The 19,825-nt window shown below is 43.5% G+C and overlaps 1 protein-coding gene across 8 annotated transcripts in view; it reads right to left on the reverse strand.

Moving 5' to 3' along the window:
* Positions 1–19,825, reverse strand: part of LOC127007316 (uncharacterized) — a 286,714-nt gene that overhangs the window by 33,811 nt on the left and 233,078 nt on the right. For all 8 annotated transcript variants that reach the window (XR_007760178.1, XR_007760177.1, XR_007760174.1 and 5 more), the window contains one exon: positions 12,666–12,706. Coding sequence is in view for 2 of the 8 variants with exons in the window: in XM_050878118.1 (XP_050734075.1) it covers positions 12,666–12,706 (41 nt within the window). In the remaining 6 variants the exon portion in view is untranslated. The remainder of the gene's footprint in view (positions 1–12,665; positions 12,707–19,825) is intronic.

Below are 19,825 nucleotides of genomic sequence, written 5' to 3' on the forward strand. Positions count from 1 at the left end.
CTTGGGGGGCAGAGGTCGCAAGGGGATGGCATTGCTTGTGAGTCTGAGTTTCCATAAATCCGTGAGAGGGAGAAAGCAGATTAAAGGGGAACACAGCTTTGTCAGGGGATAGACACAACTTGAAGACACTTTTAGAGAGATGAAGCTTTGGAAGGGTTTAAACTTTAATAGATAGATTACCAAAAGTCCGCAAGGGAAAAGAACACCGATCAATTATTAAAGAACACGGCATAGGAAAGGTAACACAGCTCTTAATGGAAGGGAAGGAAAAAATACGAAAGAAACATAACTTTGAGGAGAGGGAGAGAATGTAACACACCCTCGATAGGTATAAAAGAGTGTAGATAACGATGAACAAAGCCTACGTGGAAAGGTTAACACAACTTATAAGGTACGAAATGTACGAAAGGGAGATACAAAACTTCAAGCGCGGGTGGAGAGAATAATACAACCTCGAGGAGAAGAAAACAGTGTGAAGATAACAATGAAAACGGCTTAGCAGATGTAACACGGCTCACAGGAAAAAGGACGGAATCATATACGAAAGGGAGAAACAATATATACTTCGAGAGGTGGAAGAGAGAACAACACAACCTCGAGAAGAAAACAGTGCATGAAACGACGAACACCTGCAGCTTAGTAAAGGTAACACAGCTCGTAAATGAAGAGAGGAAAAGCAGAGACTCAGGAAGGGAGAAACACAAACCGGAGAGGCAGTACAGAGAACAGCTACGAGAAGAGACAGAGAACAGGAAGCGGAGAGGAAGAGCAGGTTGCCTCGGATGCTGGGGGTGGAGAGGTGAAGGGGGGGAGGACACAAGTGGCCCGTCAATACCGCTCAGGAGTGTGTCATCAGGAGCAGCCTTTTCCTTGCCTGAGTCCATTTGGCCGCCTGTAAAAGCCGTCCATTCCCTCCTGACTGCCTGGCTTCTTAACGATCTCTCTCGCACGAATTGGCTTCCTTTATGGCATTCTCTTTAACATTTATTACCAATCTTTGCACGTTCGGCATTTTCGGTATTTGTTTAATGCTCTTATTTCTTCTAATTTAGTGAAAGCGTAATGGCATACACACACACACACACACACACACACACACACACACACACACACACACACACACACTTATGAACATTTTGACTTTATTGGTGTGCACATAACGTTGATTGAAATGTTTCTTGTGCGGTTGCTGGGGATAACGAGGCGTCAGAACACAAATCAACGTAAATCTTGCGGTATTACTTCTGTCTTCTTTTTCTTTTTAACACTCAGAGCCAAGCAGACACGCGGATGTAACCGGATTAGGAGAGTCAGCGTCTGCTTAAATATTACTGATACCTTATTGCTGAAATGCTCTGAACAATTATTAAGAAAACGTATTAATGATTCACAACCACTGTCATGATATCCATTATTAACTGCAATATTCAGAAACACCATCAGCATTCTCCGACAGCTAAAGAAATATATATAATCAAGCGGAAATAACATTAAAGTGTAAAAATAAAAAATAAAAAATAAAAAAAATAATAAAAAAATACATTTAAATGGCCTGTAATATAAATTAAATCACTCACTGTATGTACCGAGCTGAACGTCCAATTCATTCCCGTCAAAACAAAGTGATTTTTTTTAATCAGTAGATAATTTTTCATGTTCATGTTCGAGTCGTAATCTTTTAATAACTCATCTTTGATTTTTGAACGAAACAGTGAGGCATTAAACTGTGCTAAAGCGATAAGGGTGATGACGCGAACGGATTAAAAGTCATAATCACCTACAATTAACACTTAAACCAAACCTACTAAAAACTTCCTCCCCTGACGTGAACGCAGGCAGTTTCACAATTTTTACAGCACAGAATCCGTCCACATTAATATCTCATTCATTTACATGATTAATTGGGGATGTCGGCCTGAATAATAATTGAAACCAGCCTCCACATCTGATACTGTCCTGTTCATTAAAGGAGGAGGAGGAGGAGGAGGAGGAGGAGGTAAATGAATCCTGGAAACGTTTTTTTTTTTTTTTTACAGTAAAGGAAACAGACTGCCTGGTTTAGTTATCTAATATATTCGCGTCACATTTAAATGGCCTGAAAAATAAATTAAATCACTCGCTGTATGTACCGAACTGAGCGTCCAATTCACTCCCGTCGCAACAAGGTTCAATTTTTTAATCAGTAGATCATTTTCCAATAAACTACTGATAAGATTTTTTTTCCACCCAGTTCGCAAAAACAAAACAAAAAAACTGCTGTTGTTTGTACTGAATCGCCCTGCTTGATCGGTGGAGTGTTATTTTGGGTTCGGGCACTTGAAGACCTGTATTAATTCCACCGTAGTCTTTTTTTTCAAAGTTACGAAGTAGAGTCGCTTGAGTCGTTCTTTGACAATTACTGCACGTCTGCTTTGCACGTTGGTGTGAATCTCCTTGTAAACGGCAGCGTCGTTGGCTGAATGTTGCTTTAAGAGTCTGTACACTGTTGTAAATGTTAGCCATATATTTTTATTTGTGGTCATCGATATATAAACGAAATCGTCTTTATCTACGTATTTTTTAAGTAATTACCATCTCCCCCTTTTTATGCGTTCGATTTTCTAAAAGATTTCATACCCAAGGATAGATCAGACTAAATTAATGTTGAGAGTTGGATAAATTTCGGTAATGGCTATCACGTCTGGTTTCTCCACAGCAATGCATGAATTAAATCTTCACGTAGAAGCTAAACGTTAAGCTGGGCGCGTTCATGTACAGGACAGATTCGTGACTTCGGTTACAAATGCTTCCAGTTACTGCGCCTCGTCTGCTGAATGTGTTTTCTGTCCGTGTCATATTGTCGCTGCGGAGTGGGAGGATGAGGAGGCGGCGGAAGAAGGAAGATACTAAAACACAACTCCTCCTTTTCCTCTCATTTTCTATATTTTCTCCCTTTTTTCATCTTCATTCTTCCCGTCTCTTTTTCCTGACTACTCCATACTCAAAGTTCCCCTTGAGCACTGCCACAGACTCATCCCATCCTCTTTCAACTTCCTCTATGTCACATGGTCGTCTCTTCTAAACAACATCCTTTTCTCTCTCAATTTTCACTCTTCCCTTTTCGTTTCCCTATGCTCCCTTCTTTTTTTTCTCACACCTTTCTCACTTTAAAACTCCTCCTTCCCTCTTGAATTCCTTCCCCTTCTCACAGCCTGATCTCATATCCTTTCTATCCCATATGTCACCCAGCCGTCCCTCGACACCTCTTCCCTTCCGTCCTCCCCCCCTCCCCTCCCTCTCATCCAGGCCAGCTGATTGCCAATCCGGCCGACACGCATTAACCAGATTAATCCAAATTTAAGAAACATTCCTTCAGTCGTCCCTCGAGAATTCCCTCGCACGCCTCTCGAAGAAAATGGGAAGCAGGTTTTTATTGCCTTCGCCGAGCCTCCACACTTGCTAAATACATCAGTTTGAGATAGATATAAGATTCTATATGTGATCATTTCTGACTGCATTTCTGTATTGTTGGTTTTGACTCACTCCACCGAATTGCAGAAGCTACGCATGGAAAAACAAACAAGAATAGATAGCAAAATGCAACAACTCCAACTTTAAAAAATGAGGTGAGATAAGATGAAGTAGGGAAAATTGGGGGCTTACCCGGCTAGAATATGGGAAGAACTGCAAACATTCACAAAAATATTGAATAGAAGTGAATAGAAGATACTGAACGGAACGGAACATAAATACAAGACATATACCGACGAAAAGCTACGAAGTTCTGATTTTGTTAAGTGACTGCACGTATACAACAATCTTTCTGCATCTTAGTGGTGACCGTCGCTGTCCTTTATCTGTTTCGTTTTTTTTTTTTTTTTTCACCACACTTCCATAGTCTAGCGGTTAGCGTGCCTACCTACGAATCCGAGGGCCGGGTCCGAATCCTGCCCCGGGTAGTTGGCGAGCAGCTCACCCAGTTGTTTATCCTCCCTTTCGGGCTGGTCAAAAATTGGGGACCTAGATAAACCTGGGGAAGGTAAACTGTGGTAACCCGGATGTCACACTGGCCCTGTGTCCCGGGGTAAAGTGTTCTTCTCACCACAGGCTTAAGGGTCGATGCAACGGAAATGAGCACCACGGCCACGCGCACCTATAGCGTATGCTCCCAATATGAATGATAGTTATTTTTACCGATTTTTGGCATATTGTTTAAAAATTGTTATATAGCATGATAAACAAAACGTATTAAAAGTGCATAAAACTACTGGCATATGAATAGACAACTGTGTATTCGTTCTCATATTAAGCTTATTGCTGTACCTTGAGCTGAATTAATGGCTGCAGGAAATTTAACTCAAAGCTTGGAAAAAAAAACGTTTAATCCTTTGATAGGGTTAAAGAAATAAAGCAGATTGTAATGGAGCTGCTTTGAACAAACAGAAAATGAAGAAAAAATTAAAAAGGTGGATGTTTTCTACTGTTCATTCAGATGTAACCCTGTGTGTGTGTGTGTGTGTGTGTGTGTGTGTGTGTGTGTGTGTGTGTGTGTGTGTGTGTGTGTGTGTGTGTGTGTGTGTGTGTGTGTGTGTGTGTGTGTGACTTCCGCGATAAATATGATGGGCAAAGGCATGTACAATGTGAAAAAAAGTAGAAAATGAGTATAAGATGCAAGGAAAAGGAGAAAATGATGCTCTCGTTTACTTTGTAGTTTGGTAATGGCGCCCCCCCCTCAACCCCCCCCCCCCCAAGTTTCCCTTCCACCCCCCACCCCGGCCGAGGATCATCAATGGGAGGTTAGTATAAGAGGTGGAATGTCCTGCAACCTCATCCTTATTTTTCTTCTTTTCCTGTTCCTTCTCCTCGTTGTCTTCTTCCTCTTCCTCCTCCTGCGGCTCTTAGTCCTCCTTCTATTCCTTCGCCTCGGTCATTTTTTTTTCAATCACATCGACGGTTACTTCATTGCGACAGAAGTGAATTGAATGTTCTATTGCGTACGTAAAGCGAATTATTTAATTTGTGGGGCGCGTTGCCTTACCAACAGATCGCATCACTAAAGTAGGAAGACGCCTTATTATTGAACTGTTTGTCTGTTGCCTGTTCTTCCAAGTTTCTATATTTGGATTTCTTCTTCTTCCTCCTTTTTCTTTTCCTTGTCTTACGTTTTCTTCTGTTTCTCCTCTTTTTCTTTTTTCTTCTCTTCCTCCTCCTCCTCCTCCTCCTCCTCGTACACCTTTGGCCCCGGCGGAGCATCATCACTTTCTCGTTAGGCGCAGGTGATCAAGTGGCTGCGCGGCTCTTAACCCTTGGCTTGCCGGCACACCTGCGGCGCCTCCCCCGGGGCCATCAGCCGCTGATCGCCGCACATTTCTGATAAAACCACAAATCATGTAACCTGGAGAAACACCGAGAGTCCAGGAATGGAGTCTCTTTCTTACTTACTGAATTGAAGCCGCTAAGAATAAAAGCAGCTTCATTTCACCCCCATATAGCTCTCAACAGGGGATACAATAGTGAATAGAGAATTTCCCAACAACATGGCTGAAAGGACGCGGCTTAGACCAGCACTGCACCAAGGTAAGAACTCGTCTAAGGGTATCCCAGACATGTAACAAACAGGTAGCGCGGCAACGCTCTCTGGTGGTTGCGGTGGTGTGTCGCCTGAACAGAACACCTGAAACGGATATTTCTCTGTCGATTTTGGCCACGATAACTTTTCTTTATTTCTCTTTACTGTAATGATATAAACAATACCGATCACGTATGTACGTAACCACTAAAACAAAACGAAAATTGGTGCCCCTTGCTCTAATACCATCCACAGCAAGCATTGTGTCAGACGCACAGAATACTTGACGTGGTGATAGCGAGCAGAAAACACACAGAAAGCGAGGAAATGAGACACATACTATACAAATTATACATTCAACATAGGAGAAAAGAAGTACCGAACAACAACCACGCGAGAGTAATAAAGAGAAACTAACAAAAGAGAAGCCGTTGCACAGGTTAGCTTTCTGACCTTTACTAAATTGAATTAATCTAAGGTCATTCTTTTACCGTCGACAGCCTGCCTCTCTCTCTCTCTCTCTCTCTCTCTCTCTCTCTGTGTGTGTGTGTGTGTGTGTGTGTGTGTGTGTGTGTGTGTGTGTGTGTGTGTGTGTGTGTGTGTTACGGGAAAAAAAGGGTAGCGTTCAGAACCTTCCATTAGGATTTTCTGGATAAAGATAAATGTGGGTCAAAAGTCTCGCCACCGGATCCGTCTCATGTGTCGGTGCTGGGCCAGACACGCAGCGCGGGACACCTGATACGGCCACCCGACGCCTGGCTCATTGTGTTCCGCCGTCTGGTTGGCGTATATGTACGTCTGTCTGTCTGTCTATTTTTTTTTTCAAACCACACACTCAGACACACACAGACAGACAGACACGCGCACCCCCCCACCCCGACACACACACATCCACCCACACCCACCTACCCACCCACACACCGATGTCCAGCACCTCCATGAGTGTGTCGCTGCGTGGTGCGTGGCTCATGATTACCTCGCCGCCCCCCACATCACCAGGTAACCCAAACTTTACAATTGTTGACCATAATTATTTGTGTATTATTTTCCATTCCATCCAGAGTTTGCATGCATCGTATAGAAATCTAAACCTTGAAACCTTTGATATTGATATTTGTAATCACTGTACAACACGAGTGATTCATTTTGATCCACTAGTCTAACGATTACATACTCAAGTCTTCCGGCATAACGTTACGCCTGATAATAGGGTGCACCAACGGCTTGGCTGAGGACCCAAAACATACTGAATCCATTCGGCGGAGTCTGAACCTGATTCCAAAGTTTACAAACTACTCGCCAGTAGCTTTCATTTATCTTCCACTCCGTTCTTTTCATCCCCTAATGGAACGCTAACTTAAGGCAAACTCCTTTGCTTTTGGCTAAAACGACAAGCTGGAAAGTTGCCTTGGTGAAAAATGTTGCTAAATGCACAACATGCAGCCAGGCAGTGTTGCGTACCGACGTATATAATCATATTCATGAGTTTAGGCGACGGGGTTTTCTGGTGCTTTGATATTTAACTTAGTGACTGGTGCTTCACTCACCTCGATACGAACAAATGAAAATATACGAAGCAAAAGAAGGAAAAGAAGAAAAAGAAGGAGGAGGAGGAGGAGGAGGAGGAGGAGGAGGAGGAGAAGAAGAAGTAGAGGTAGAAGAAAAAGAAAAAGATGATATAAAAATGAAAGAAAATAAAATAAAATTACGGAAACGATTATAATATCGATGGCAACGATGACGGATATAACCTTGCGAACATAAACAAGGTCTCAGGTGACACAAATTCTCATACACAACCTACGTACGCGCAGTAATCAAGTAACGCTAATTTATTCAGAGTTAATTTTGTAGCATAAACAAAGCACTGATTGGACTGACTTAAAACAAAGACAACACGATGAATGGTCACACACACACAAACACACACACACACACACACACACAGACACACACATACACAAATCAAACAATTTTCTTGCTGGCGAATATTTTCACTGAAAAATGTACCATGTTAAATTTTTTAAGTAAAAATTTCGCATAAAGAAATAGATTATTCCTGTACAGCGCTGTGATATATGAGTACTGAATAGTGAAACAGTGCAACTATGCATAGTAATACCTACTCAGAGAGAAGATATTTATCACCAGGAGGGCAGTAGACGACAAAGTGACACTTCTCCGCTAGTTTCATTAAACGACAGACAACGCGCAGATAAACTCAGTCTTTTGCCGGGCCTGACACAAGCAGGTGATCACCACCGCCTACCCCACACCGAAACCACCAGACAAAACACTTGAAACCCAACTTAAAAGACGTAGCAAACTTGGCTTTCGCCACATCTTTAGCCATCAGCCGCCTCATCGTTATGCGTCGCACTTCAGCACCATCAAGGATCAGCTGCAGGTGCTGAGCAAGCTGGTGCATGTGCTTAAACAGTCAGTAAAGCAAATTAAATTAAATTGCCTTGCTATTGCCCATAAGGTGAGGTTTCTTTAAAACATGACATAACATGGGCGCCACGAGAAAATGCGAGGCGAGCGTCACTCCCGCTCTGTGCTAGGTGTGACAGGATCAACACTTCTCTCACCAATACTGGCATCACCGTCACTGCTCCAAGTACTTGCTATGGCGACAGCAGCAACAGCAGCCTCAGTCTTAGCCATCGGCTGCCTCCTCCTCTTCCTCGTGAGCGGCACTTCAGCCGCCAGCGAGGGGCAGCTGCAGGTGCTGAGCGAGGTGGTGTCCGGTCCCGCCCGCGGGTGGCCGCTGGCTCTGCACCTGGACGCCACCCTTCCAATAGGCGTACGGCGGGCGGTCGTGGGCGTGGAGGCGGTGCGCCGCACGCCGCATCTCACCCTTACCCTCAGCCACAGCCGGAGGCAGGTGGCACTCCCTGGCGACTCCTTCTCCTTCTCCAAGGTGCTACACGTGGTGCTGTGGCTCACGCCGCGGCCCGAGCTGCTGCAGTCTCTGTGGCTCCACTGGAAGCCACGCAACCTGCTGCTCTTCAGCCTGGGGCCGTCCCCCGGCACCGACCTGCTGCGGCACGAGGCGCTCAGCGGCGTGGAGAATGTGGCGCTCATCGGGCACCTCTCGGCCCAGGCGGACCCACGCTCCGACGTCCTCTGTGTGTACACTGTGCTGCCCTTCTCCCCCGGCGGCGTGCGGCTCCTCGGGCCGTGGCGGCGCGAGGCCTTCGCCAGCTGGGAGGCGCTCTTCCCGGACAGGTTCCCATCCTTCGAGGGATACACTTTCCACCTGGCCACCTGGATGATTGACTTTCCATACCTGTATCAGACGGACACAGAACCTGCCCAAAGCACTGGCATTACAATCAAGGCCTTGGACAGCCTATCCGCACCTCTCAATTTCACTTACACGCTGACTATTGAGCCGCCGCAGCCTGTGTACGGAAGGAAGCTCAACGGGTCATGGGCGGGGCTCCTCGGGATGGTGTACCGCGGGGAAAAGAATTTTTCTGCAAACACTTTCTTTCTGACTCCGGAGCGCGTGAAAGATTTTGACCCATCTTCTTATTGGAGTTTTGCCAATGTCGGAGCATTTTTGCTGACGCCGCAGCCCTTGCCGATGTGGATCAACCTTCTGCGACCCTTCACATCTGGCGTGTGGGCCACCGTCGCTGCCTCCTTCGTGGCGGCAGTGTGTTCCTGCAGCCTGATGGTGAGTACGTGCACGAATATGCCAAAACCTTAACATTTGAGCACAGAAGAAGTACAAAACTAGAAAGTAATAACTCTGAGACATTTTTGTTTAAAGTTTATCATTAAAGACTTATCAAGCTTCCCTCAGGTGAAAACATCACGTTTGTGTGGCCTGGGGGTACACAGGGAGGCCTCAGTGTGGCTGGAGCTGCACCGCGCCCTGGTGTGCCAGAGTTCCCCCGCCCTGCCGCGGGCACAGTGGCAGCGGGTGTTCCTGGCCGTGTGGCTGGCCTGTTGTCTGGTTGTCACCGCCGCCTACACCTGCAACCTAGTGGGCATCTTCAGCCGCCCAGCCTACCCACGACGACTCGCCTCACTGCAGCAGCTCGCTGACAGCCACTTCAGGTAAGACAATTCAACACTATTTCTTTGTCTCCTGATTGTCAGGAGTAATAAATATGTTTTAGAAGGAAAGCATGAGCTTCGGGTGCAAAGGCGAAAAGCAAGAGTGGCACAAGTGGAATCTCAGGCCAAGATATTTTTTTTTTTTGGGGGGGGTGCTGTCTATAGACCCGGTAGGCTAAAAGAGGGCTCTTGGGCGACCCTAGCCCGCTAGGGGCGCAGGCGAATTTTATTTTAGGGGACTGCCGTGATGTATGACTCTTGCTTGGCCCACGCTGCCCCTCGTTGCTCCATTTGAACGAAGTCACTGAAGTTAAGTTTGATTGAAGTATTGGGCAGCATGTGGCTTGTCTTCCGCCACTCGGCGACGGTTGAAAATTGCCACCGTGAATCGGTAGGACTCGAACCCAGGTCCTCGGACTCACCACGCACTTCCCTCCACTATAGTATTTCCATGTGAAACTGGCCGGTGGGGTGGTGGCGGCTGCGGGGTCAGCCCCGCCCCTCACGTTGCCACACACTCTCAACACCTCTCGCTTCCTCTCATATGTCAGCTATTTAATACCTTTAAATGAATTTAATTAAATAATTGGATATCACGACACTTGACACCGTTGTAGTCCAACCTGTCAACTGTCGTGATATTTTTACAAAATCTTTGTTATTACCCTAAAAACGAAACAATCTTAACACTATATGACCTTATTTAATTATCCAACTATTTAATTAAATTCATTTAAAGGTATTACATAGCTGACATATGAGAGGAAGCGAGAGGTGTTGAGATTGTGTGGCAAAGTGCGGGGCGGGGCTGACCCCGCAGCCGCCACCACCCCACCGGCCAGTTTCACATGGAAATACTATAACACGAGGTTCATGAGCCAGACTCGCCAAACATGACGTGGGCGGCATCACGTCAGAGCTCATCAGGCACCCGTCCAACGCCCTCTACGCCAAGGGTGACCTGTTCCCGATGCAGGAGGACGTGGTGGCGGCGCTACTGGCGGGGACCCACGCCCTCGTTGAGCTCACTTACTTCGGCAAATTAATGTTGGCATCCCATCACGAGGTAAACACGACGCTTTGGGAGAGGACCAGAGAGGGAGGGAATAACGGAGTGAAAGAGGGGGGGAGGGGGGAGATGAGAAGGGAAGAATTTGGGATCACTTTTAATATTTGATTGAAGGGATTTTTTTTAAAGAGGTTTGGGCGTAAATATGTGGAATATATGCATGACTGATTATTTCTGTGTGTGTGTGTGTGTGTGTGTGTGTGTGTGTGTGTGTGTGTGTGTGTGTGTGTGTGTATCTCCCGCAGCCCATCAGCTGGTACATCGTGAAGGAGCCGTTCCTCTCGGGGTCCATCCACTGCTTCTTCAAGAGACACACACCTTGGAAACACAAGTTCGACGCCGGCTTCCAGCGCCTGGTGGAGGCCGGCCTCATCCGACACTGGTACAAGGTGAGGCCAAGGCCACTATTTTTTCCCAGGACGCCGCTGCTCCATCCAGTCTGATTTACCTATGTTCACTTTCACTATTGGAAGACGGTGATACGAAGGAAAGATTTTTTTACCGTAGCAGAGCTGTAGCCTGTTCCGCCCCATTGTTTTCTTTCCATTTCCTCCTGCTTACTTCCAGGACTGGCGCTGCTATCCGCCCCATTTGTTTTACTTTCGGCAAAAAAGGACAAAGACAAAGTGTCTTGTCCACCCGTGTGTTCCTTACACTTATCACGGGATCAGCGGCAGCAGACCGTCGCCAACACCAGACACGGGGGCGTCGCCCCACCCTTGCCGTTTACAATCACAACTGTTGTGTTTTTAAGTCAATGGTTTAGTTGATTCCGGAAAGGAGGTATTGAGTACTGAGAGCTGGTAATGGTAATTAACACAGTTAGTATGAAGGAAGTATGCCATCCAGCTAAGTTGCTCCACAGCGCACTGCGAGCAGTCGCAGCCACTCACCTCCACACCTAAGCTCCACCGTGGCTTGAAGTGCCAGTAGTTTTGGATGCTGAGTAGCAAACTGATGAAAATGGTATTGGATGATTTAAATGTATAACAAGAGTTCAAGTGTCAAATTGCGTTTCATATATTAAAAACGTCAATCTAGATAGACTTCCCAAATAAGGAAAATTTATTTTACTCGTTAAAACATCTGGAAATTCTCTTTATGCTGGTGTAAACAGTCAACATGTCGCCTGTGTGATGCATCCGTAACACGACGCCCCCTGGATAATCCTCCCCAGGAGGAGATGGCCAAGCTGGAGAACAGAGGCACCGACGAGGACGACAGTGCACCGAGCCTGGACACTGCAGGGGATGGCGCCACCCTGTCCCTCACCCTGCGCCACCTGCAGGGCGTCTTCTTCATCCTGGGCCTGGCCTGGGTGGCCGGCGGGGCCGTCCTGGGACTTGAGCTGCTCACACACCGGCGAGCAGACTCGCGGGAGGTATTTCTCACAACATTACGAGGGAAACGAGAAAACATTACTAGTACACCGTGACAAGAACATTTAAATCCTAAAGTTTGAACGTATTTATTGTGCCATTGTGACAAATTTGCCTTTCAGAATGATGAATTGTATAAACAGTAGCATAATACAGTGTGAGTTGTATGCGTGCGAACGTGCGTTGCGTGCGTGGGTTCATGTGTGTGTGTGTGTGTGTGTGTGTGTGTGTGTGTGTGTGTGTGTGTGTGTGTGTGTGTGTGTGTGTGTGTGTGTGTGTGTGTGTGTGTGTGTGTGTGTGTGTGTGTGTGTGTGTGTGTGTGTGTGTGTGTGTGTGTGTGTGTGTGTGTGTGTGTGTGTGTGTGTGTGTGTGTGTGTGTGTGTGTGTGTGTGTGTGTGTGTGTGTGTGTGTTCCCTCCGCTGACGTGCACCATCCTCTCCCTAGCACGCGTCCTGTGGAATGAAGCATTAACACGAGGTCCCAGTCCCGCGGCGGACCAACAGCCACTCCCCGACGTGTCGCCTCGCCGTCCACCCAACACACGCGTCACCGTGAATCATAATGTAACAGCCGATGAAACAAAGCCAACGCTACTCACCCTCCCCGGAGTGTGGCTCCGCCCCGGCCTGGGCCTTGGATCTGGAGCATGAAAAAGAAATGTTAACAAAACTTATCCGAGGATAATATATATATATATATATATATATATATATATATATATATATATATATATATATATATATATATATATATAAATAAATATATGCGGCCTATGGAGTCGGTATGCTTTCTTGGTGGGGCCTGATGGTCGGCCCCAGCCCGTTGTGGCGCAGGCAGTTGTTTAAAGTGGCGCCATCTTGCTTGATTCATGCTGCCCCTTGGAGCTCATCATTGATTCTCTCTTTAGAGAAAGAATCTAGAGTCCGGGTTGATAAGAGGTCTTCAGGACAGCATGTGGGTCGTCTAAGGCCACTAGGCGGCGACTGAAATATACCAGCTTGTGGCGGCGTGCAGGACGGGAACCCGCGTCCTCCTGAACATACATAAGATGCAGCGGTCTGGATACAAAATGTGACAGGAAAAAATCCTGCTCCAGTGAAGGGAGTAGAGTTAGATTCCAAAAGAAGATTATTGAATTTAATTCAAGATGTGGCTTGATGCTTTCTTCAAGCCGCTCGAGGAGGAAATAAGGTAGAAATATAATTGCTCTAAACAAGTGAGAGGAGAGTGAATACTGCAACTACTACTCATAATAATAATAATAATAATAATAATAATAATAATAATAATAATAATAATAATAATAACAAGTATTTATATCAATAATATTAGTAATAATTATAACATAATAATAATAATAATAATAATAATAATAATAATAATAATAATAATAATAATAATAATAATAATAATAATAATAATAATAATAATATCAACAATAATAACAATATACACAATATCTTCAGTTGTCAAATCCACTTTACTTCTTTTCGAACGTAATAATTTACGTCCTCTGTATCTGCACTTCTGTGTTTCCATTTACAATACAGGAGGTCACGAATAATTCTTTATTTCGCCAACAGACTAATTTCAATCATATAAAATAAATGAGAACTGTTTTGTTTGGAGAGAGAGAGAGAGAAAGAGAGAGAGAGAGAGAGAGAACTAATGGCAATGAGTGTTACAGCTTCATCTTCATTCTCTCTCTCTCTCTCTCTCTCTCTCTCTCTCTCTCTCTCTCTCACTCAAAATACCATTCTTTCAATTTTCTTTACAATTCCTTCCTCGCTACATTCTTTCCTTCATTTTCTTCAACTTTCTCTCCCCCTAACCTCTCTATTTACACTATCTTCGTCTACATCCTACGTACCCTTTCCTCTTCCTTCTCCATTCTCTTTCCTTCATCCCCATATACTCTTTCTTATCTCCCTTTATTAAATTCTCGCTCGCTCCTTCATTCTCTTCCCTCAATCCTTATCCTCCATTCTATTAATTCCTTCTCGGTTTCTTCCTCCCTTCCCTCATCCCTTTTTGCTTTTCCTTACCTCCCTTGGTTCTGTTCCTGCTCATCCCTCCATTCTCTTGCCTCCATCATTATGTGCTCTTTCTTACCTCTCTTCAAATCTATTCCTTCTCGTTTTCTCCCTCCCTTCCCTCATCCATCTTTGCTTTTCCTTACCTCTCTTCATTCTACTCAAGCTCACCCCTTCATTCTCTTCCCTCCATCCTTATTTGCTGATCCTTACGTCTCTTCATTCCTTTCCTGCCCGCCTTCTCTCCCTCCCTTCCCTCACTCCACTCCTACCGCCGCCCCTTCATACAAGTCCTTCATGGGGTCATTTATCACTGCCCGTAAAAATGAAAAAGTGTCTCCCTGCCATGCCCTGTCGTCACCTCAACAGCTGGGGAAGTACTAAAAGGACAGTGGAAGGGAGGAGAGAGAGAAAAAAGACGGGAAGGTGAGAAGGAAAAGCAAGGAAGATGGCCAAAGAGAAAAAGAGAAAAGTGGGGGAGATGAAGAGGAAAAAGGAGGAAAGATGACCAGGGAATAAGTAAAGATAAATCTGAGGAAGTAATACATGGGCTGAAGAAGGAAGGAAGTAGAGGAAGAAGAGGGCATGATAAGAAGGAAAAATAAGGGAGGACGACCAGGGAGAAGAGAAGATGAAGAGGGGAGAAGGAGGAATGATGAGCAAAGAGAAAAAGGGAGAATGAAGAAGAAAAGATGAGAAGGAAAAAGAAGATAGGGTGGCGAGACGGGAAAGAAGAGGATGAAAAGGGGAAGATGAGATGGAAAAAGGAGAGAAAAAGAGTATGAAAAGAGGGAAGATGAGAAGAAAAAAGAAAGGATGACTAAAGATAAACAAAAAGATGAAGAGAAGATGGTTAACAAAATGAAGGATGGCCAGAGAGAAAAAAATAAAAAAGAGAAAAGGGAAGATAAAGGAGGACCAGAGAGAACAGAGGATGAAAAGGGGAGGATGGTTAGGAAAAAGGATGATGGATGGCCAGAAAAAAAAGAGGATTAAGCTGCGGAAGTAGAGAATGGAATGGGGAAGGGAGGGAAGAAAAGGAGAAGAATGAAAGATGAGAAAAAAAGGAAAGGAAGAATGAAAAATGAAAGAGGGGGATGTGAGGTGTAGAAAAAGGTATTAAAAGAAGGTTGTAGATGGAAAGGAAAAATAAGGAGAGATACCAGAGAAAAGGGGAAGGAGAAACATACTGAAGGAGATTAGGAAGGTTGATGGGAAAGAAATGACACAGTTCGGAGTGAGTAATACCTGAAGGAGACGTAGAGAGGGTGATGAGAAGATGGAAAAGGGCATGACACGACGAAGGGAGAAAATAGGAAGGAAAAACAAGGAGGAGGAGGAGGAGGAGGAGGAGGAGGAGGACGAGGAGGAGGACGCAGATGAGATGACACTTCTAAGGGTTGGAGCATTTTTTGGAGAGAGTGGGGGAGGATGAGGAAGAAGATGGGAGGGTATAGTCTGAGAAAGGGAGAAAATATAAGGGCATAACCTGGGAGATAATACATTTGAGAGTGAAAAGAGTTTTCTTTGTTTGTTTAGGGTGACTGAGTGTTCTAGTAAAGAGTTGGGACATATGTTCTTGTTTGTTTAAGGTGACAATGTTCTAGTAAGAGTTGGGACATATGTTCTTGTTTGTTTAAGGTGACAATGTTCTAGTAAGAGTTGGGACATATGTTCTTGTTTGTTTAGAGAGTGACTGAGTGTTCTATTAAAGAGTTAGGATATATGTTCTTGCTTGTTTAGAGAGTGACTGAGTGTTCTATTAAAGAGTTAGGATATATGTTCTTGTTTGTTTAGAGAGTGACTGAGTGTTCTATTAAAGAGTTAGGATATATGTTCTTGCTTGTTTAGAGAGTGACTGAGTGTTCTATTAAAGAGTTAGGATATATGTTCTTGCTTGTTTAGAGAGTGACTGAGTGTTCTATTAAAGAGTTAGGATATATGTTCTTGCTTGTTTAGAGAGTGACTGAGTGTTCTATTAAAGAGTTAGGATATATGTTCTTGTTTGTTCAGAGAGTGACTGAGTGTTCTATTAAAGAGTTAGGATATATGTTCTTGTTTGTTTAGAGAGTGACTGAGTGTTCTATTAAAGAGTTAGGATATATGTTCTTGTTTGTTCAGAGAGTGACTGAGTGTTCTATTAAAGAGTTAGGATTATGTTCTTGTTTGTTTAGAGAGTGACTGAGTGTTCTATTAAAGAGGTGGGATATATGTTCTTGTTTGTTTAGAGAGTGACTGAGTGTTCTATTAAAGAGTTAGGATATATGTTCTTGTTTGTTTAGAGAGTGACTGAGTGTTCTATTAAGAGTTGGGACATATGTTCTTGTTTGTTTAGAGAGTGACTGAGTGTTTTAGAAAGGGTTCATGGTTTTTCTCTTGTTGTGGTTTGAGGAATGTGAATATACTTGAGGGGTTAAGGGAAAACTATAGAATGTTGAGGAAATATTGTGTATCAACGTAGAGGGGAGTAGGGAAAGACGGGCGACGATCGGTGAAACGCGTAAGAAAAATTTGGGCTCTACATTATTAATATTACAGTTCATTAACAAAATATTTTCAAACATGCAATAAATAACAATAAAAAAATACTAAAAACCCTCAAAATAATAAAACAATAAACTCAGTCAATTTTTTACCCAGATATAACACAAAAGTTTTACATCTTTCAAAATCATCTTCCACTCACCCTAAAAAAAAAACGCAGGCTACGGGGAGACTGAGGACCGGGCTTTTTTTTTTTTTACTCTTTTTGTTGCCCTTGAGCCGTGTCCTTTGATGTATATAAAAAAAAAAAAAGACTGGCGATGAGGAAGGCGGCGACGAGTTGAAGGTGAGTGTGCTGCCCTAATGAGGTTTTCACTTATGAGGGAAGAATATGAAAGGAGAAAACTGAGGAAGTGATTGAGGAACACATGAAAAACTGGATAATGATAAGAAACGATGAAGAGAAATAGGCATATGAACAAGAACATCAAGAGTGTGCAGGAGGCCATCTATTCTCCTACCCACGAATATGTCTCGACTTTTCTGTATGCGTCTGCCGTTCTTCTACTTCTTCGGTGTTTTTTTCTCCTTTTTTCTTGTTCAGATTTTATCATCAACACCAACACCATTATTCTTCTTGCTCCTTTTTCTATCTCTTCCTCTAATGGTTCTTCTCTTTTTCTTCTTTTTTTCTACTTATCTCCTCTTCCTCCTCCACTTCTTCTTCTTCGTCCTTCTTTTCTTCTCCTTTTCCTTTTCTTTGTCCTTTTTTTCTTTTCCCTCTTCTATGTTTGCTTTCTGGAGAGGCTGACAATAATTCTCAAAGGGAGTTTTTCGTCATCACTATCACCACTATCATCGTTTTTCCTCTTCTTTCTTCTTCTTCTGCATCTTCTTCTTCTTCTTCTTCTTCTTCTTGGGGTTGTCGACGTTACGGGCCGCCACAAGGGACAGCAGGGGACGGCGCCGCGGCCCCTCACAATTGATGGTGGTTCTTGGGGCCTCGACGCCGCCCCTCCAAAATTGCTTCCGCCCAGATAACACGAGTGAAAAAAATGGTGTATCAACTTGTATACCTATAAAACTCTCTCTCTCTCTCTCTCTCTCTCTCTCTCTCTCTCTCTCTCTCTCTCTCTCTCTCTTGTACAGGTAAAAAGACTAATTACCTATTTTCTCCTATTTTCTCATCCGCAAAAAAAACATGGATGGAGGAAATGAGAAAGGAAAGAGGGTTGAGGGAGAAAAGAAATCAGGAGAGAAAATAAGAGAGGAAGAGGAGTGAGGGATGGAGGAAATGAGGAAGGAGAGAGGGTCGAGGGAGGAAAGAAATCAGGAGAGAGAGAATATGAGGAGGAGGAAACACGGGTGTGGACAAGAAATATTAAGCATCGCACATAAGAAACAGGAAAAGGAAGGGAAGCAGAGGAGTATAAGGAAATGCGAAGATAATAAGGGAAACTAAGGAGGAGAAGGAAGAGAAGCACATCAAGGGAGGAGATTATGTTACCTGACGGCTGGTAAATAAATAATACAGAGATAAAAGAGAGAAGTAACTGGAAGGGAATAAGAACTGGAAATAGAACAAAGAAAGCTACATTGGTGGGAAATATAACTGTTCCAGTGTTAAAAGGTTCTCGGGAAACAATTTAGGCCCATAAAAATTTCAAAGTTTACACACACATATTGGTAAGGCTTCTGTAGAGGTTGTGTTAGTACTTACATGGGCAGTTTTATGAGCCTAGTGATAGATTGTCAAGGCTTCTGCACACCATGAATGTGAAATACGCTCATGAGTACACGACTAATCTCCTTTGTGGCCTCCGGAAATATTTGTTGTGAGGGCCGGAAACGGGGCTTAGTCTTGCCGTTACGTGCACCTTCACAACGACAACACTGCCTATCATGGGAATACAGCACACGGCGGGCGGTGAGAGGCGTGAGGGCTTAAGAGTTGTGGTTAACCTCATTACCTGGAATTCATACCTGTCAGGTTTGAACGCAAATCACAGTAACTTTTGAACTAGGTAATTAATCACCTAATAATGATGGTGATTAAATTGATGATAATAGTACTGCTATTACTACTACTACTATTACTACGACTACTATTACTACTACTACTGCTACTACTACTAAAACCACCACTGTTGTTTCTGCCACTACTACTACTATCACTACTATTACTACTATTACTACTACTACTACGACAACACGTACTAACAACAATGCTATTTATTACTAACATTATTTAAACTGATATAAATAAAACAAGAACAGCAGTTATGATGAAGATGAATGAATGATATTTATAATAATCATGAGAATGATAGCATTAATATTAGTATTAATATTTATCATTTATAATAATAATAATAATAATAATAATAATAATAATAATAATAATAATAATAATAATAATAATAATAATAATAATAATAATAATAATAATAATAATAATAATAATAATAATAATAATAATAATAACAATAATAATGATAATAATAATAATAATAATCATAATAGTTAAGACAAAAAATGTAACCCCAAAAAACATATAAAAATGGTTTCCTGGTATCGGTTACGGAGGTAAAAAATGGTGAACGCTTGGAAAGAGGAGACGGGAAAAAAGGAAACTAGTGGAAAAAGTACTCGGATAGGCAGGGCACGACAACCCCGTATGGTGTTTTTTTTTTTGTGTGTGTGAGAGAGAGAGAGAGAGAGAGAGAGAGAGAGAGAGAGAGAGAGAGAGAGAGAGAGAGAGAGAGAGAGAGAGAGAGAGGAGGGGGGGGGGGGGAGTACTTACCCCACTTTTCCCTGTGTGCTGAAGGGGACGCACAGGCCCATGCTCTGCTGCACCGTTCCGTGGGTCCGGAGGGTCGTAAAAACACTCACTACTTCTTCGGGAGCAAACACACCGCCGCCGAAGCCCCGCCCCCGCCCCCGCCCCGCCCCTCGCCGCCCTCCCTCCGCCTGGGTACTTGATAGTTATTATCGCCCGCCTCGAGAAGGGCGATGATGTTTTCGCCGCTGGCCGTCCGCCTGTTTGTTTTCTTACTCAAATATCTTAAGTTAAATCATTCACATGAATCTGTAACTTTTTAATAAGAGGAAAAACTTCATCTCTGAACTTTTTCTTTTTTTCTAGTTTTTTTTCATATTATTATTATTATTATTATTATTATTATTATTATTATTATTATTATTATTATTATTATTATTATTATATTTATCATTATTATTA

The sequence above is a fragment of the Eriocheir sinensis genome, chromosome 35 (genome assembly GCF_024679095.1).
Source record: "Eriocheir sinensis breed Jianghai 21 chromosome 35, ASM2467909v1, whole genome shotgun sequence".
NCBI lineage: Eukaryota > Metazoa > Arthropoda > Malacostraca > Decapoda > Varunidae > Eriocheir > Eriocheir sinensis.